Consider the following 3,196-nt stretch of genomic DNA (forward strand, 5'->3'; position numbering starts at 1 on the left):
ATTAGTAAGGCCATATTTTCCAACCACCAGTAACTCTTCTTTGTTGCTAATGTTTGCATTCCAGTCACCAGTGATAATCATACATCTTGATTGGATGTTCAGTCAATTTCAGACTGCAAAATTTGGTAAAGATCTTGAATTTTCTCATCTTTGGCTTTGGTGGTTGGTGCATAAATTTGAATAATAGTAGTAATAACTGGTCTTCCTTGTAGACTATGGATATTATCCTATTACTGACAGCATTGTACTTCAGGATAGATCTTGAAGCATTCTTTGTCATGATCAATGCCACACCATTCCTCTTCAATTTGGCATTCCTGGCATAATAGATCATATGGTTGTCCAATTCAAAATGGCCAAAACCAGTCCATTTCAGCTCACTAATGCCTAGGATATCCATCTTTATGTGTTCCATCTCATTTTTGACAACTTCCAATTTTCCTAAATTCATACTTCATACATTCTGTGTTCCAATTACTAATGGATGTTTACAGCTGTTTCTTCCCATCTTGAGATGTGCTACATCAGCAAATGGAGGTCCCACTATCCATATCATTAAGGTCAGCTCTACTCTGAGGAGGCTGTATTTTGAGTGCCTTCTGACCTGAGGGGTCATTTTGCAGCACTATATCAGACAATGTTCCAGGGCTATTCATAAAGTTTTCCAGTAATATATCAGAGAGTATTTCACTGCTATTCATATGGTTTTCACTGGCCAATTCTTTGAGAAGTTGATGGCCTCCTCCTTCTTCTGTCTTATTCTGGGTAAACCTGCTGGCATTTGAAACACCAGTGGCATAGCCTCCAGCCTCACAGCAACACTCAAACCACCACAGTAAGACAAAAATGATAGACAAGTTTGTCTCTTTTAGCTGTTCCAAACCACTCCACTCACTTCCTGGTCTCCCCTAAGCACTCCAACGCCTGCCTGCCATACCTGGCTCACCTCCTGGTCTACCCCAGGCTCTCTAACAATACCCACCTGCCATGCCTGGCTTATCTCCCACCCTGCCCCAGGAGTTCTAACAATACCTGCCTGCTGTTCCCAGCTCACCTTCCAACCTGCCCCAAAATATAAAAATGATGCACAATAAATAGGAATACAGTCTGGTTGTGTAGTGCCTAACCAGAAGGCTGGAGGTTCAAACCCACCAGCCACTCCTCAGAAGGAAAGTTGGGCAATCTACTTCTGTAGTGATACTGCCTTGGAAACCGAAGGAGGGGTTGCTATGAGTTAGATCTGACCCGACAACAATTTTTTTTCATACTTCTTTTGCATTCAGTTTCATTCCTTTCAAATGATAAAGGTGCTTTTTTTCTAGTATCTATTAGCATGCAAACATATGTATCATCTATGGGACCTTCTCACCAAGTTGTTGGCCGTAAAGGTGAATTCAGCTTCAGAGTAGCTTTCTTCCTAAAGTCCCTCAGCTGCTCAGGACTGAAGGTCCCTGCAGTGCTAAGTGAAGGTCTCAGAGCCCATGTTACTGGGCAAGACTTTGGTCTTCACCATGCCCCCTGACCTGCTCAGCAAGCCAGCCAACCTATGGGTCACACAGGTGACAGTGTTGCAGGCTGTCTTCTGTGCAGTGACACTAGAGCTCTCTATGTTCTGCTGTAGCTCACTGGCCTTCATCCACTCAAAGCCCTTCAGCGATGCAGCCAGCAGGGGGTGTGCTAAAGTAGAAGGATCTGGGCTGCTTTCTAAGGAAGACCTGAATGGCACTGCCTGAAAGTTGCCTGCTTGGCATAGGACCAGGATGCTAAGAGCTAGGTAGGGGGAGAACTTCTGGAAGGCCATGGCACCTCTTTGGCAATGTGTGTTTCCAGGCAGTGTGAGCAGCCAGTCCACCCAGAATGAGCACACCACCTGCTGTAGGCCTGTGATTTAACTTTTTGTTTCCTTGATAACTAATGATATTGAGCGTGTTGTTAAGAGCCTCTGACCATTTGTGTATCTTTTGTAGACTGTTCAAAAATCCATTTTTAATTTTTTGTTGTTGTCTTTTTGAGATTTAAGAGTTCTTTATATATTCAAGATAGTAGTCCTTTGTTGGATATATGTTCATTAATATTCTCTCCAAGCCTGTGGCTTGTCTTTTCATTTTCTTAACAATGTTTTAAAGATCAGAGCTTTTTATTGTGCTGAAGTGCTGTTTCTCATTTTATTTTCCTTCTGGCTTATACTTTTTCTGTTCTAAGAAAACTTTACCTACCTAAGGTCATGAAGATTTTCTTCTGTTTTATTCTATACATGTTATAATTTTAGGTTTAGTGTCTGCTGTTGTTAGGTGCTGTTGAGTTGGCTCTGACTCATAGCAACTGTTAGGCTGGATTCTCTGGAGAAGCAAAACCAGTAAAGCTTATATATGTGTATATATATATATATATGTTGTTGTTGTTGTTATTTGCCGTCGAGTAGCTCCCGACTCATATATATATATATATATATAGAGAGAGAGAGAGAGAGAGAGCAAAATTTATCTCAGGAAAATGGCTCACACACTTATAGTAGCTGGCAAGTCCCAAGTTCCTGGATCAAACATCAGACTGACTCACACAGCCACAGAGGCTGATGAACTTAAGGTTGGCAAGCAGCATACCAGCTGTTGACTCTGGTGGATGACAAATCCAAGATCACCAGGCAGAATGGTGGATTGTTCCCTCATGGACAGTTGTAGGCAGCACAATAGGATCCAGATCCACAGAAAATTCTTTTTCCCAGGATGTCCATATGTATATTGGAAGCATGCCACACCCCTAGGGAAACTCCCTTTCAATGGATTGACTGCTCAAAGCATATGCATCTGATCTCATCATGGGCATAATCATATCACAACTGCTTAAAACACTCAGAATCATGGTCCAACCAAGTAGACACACAACCTCAACTATCACAGTCCACCACTTGTCAACTTGGCAGTTGTATACATCTCCTTGTTGTTGTTGTTGTTGTTAAGTGCCGTTGAGTTGTTTCCGACCCATAGCGACCCCATGCACAGCAGAATGAAACACTGCCCGATCCCGCACCAGCCCCACAATCCCTGCTGTACTTGAGCCCATTATCGCAGCCACCATGTCAATCCATCTCGTTGAGGGCCTCCCCCTCTTTCGTTGACCCTCCACCCTACCAAGCATGACATCCTTCTCCAGGGAATGGTCCCTTCTTACAACATGACCAAAATAGGTGAGACAA

At 42.9% G+C, this 3,196-nt stretch overlaps 1 protein-coding gene across 1 annotated transcript; it reads right to left on the reverse strand.

The window, feature by feature from the left end:
- Positions 1-1,459: 1,459 nt before the first annotated feature.
- LOC103196121 (calcitonin gene-related peptide 2-like) lies at positions 1,460-1,801 on the reverse strand. Its single transcript, XM_042780803.1, has one exon. The coding sequence runs from the start codon at positions 1,799-1,801 to the stop codon at positions 1,460-1,462; it is 342 nt and encodes a 113-aa protein (XP_042636737.1).
- Positions 1,802-3,196: the final 1,395 nt, after the last annotated feature.

The sequence above is a fragment of the Orycteropus afer genome, unplaced genomic scaffold (genome assembly GCF_000298275.1).
Source record: "Orycteropus afer afer isolate SDZICR_OR568_19922 unplaced genomic scaffold, OryAfe1.0 scaffold00062, whole genome shotgun sequence".
Taxonomy (NCBI): Eukaryota; Metazoa; Chordata; class Mammalia; order Tubulidentata; family Orycteropodidae; genus Orycteropus; species Orycteropus afer.

Coding starts and splice junctions, on each gene's coding strand:
- LOC103196121 (XM_042780803.1), bottom strand. CDS start 1,801: ATGGCCTTCCAGAAGTTCTCCCCCTACCTAGCTCTTAGCATCCTGGTC.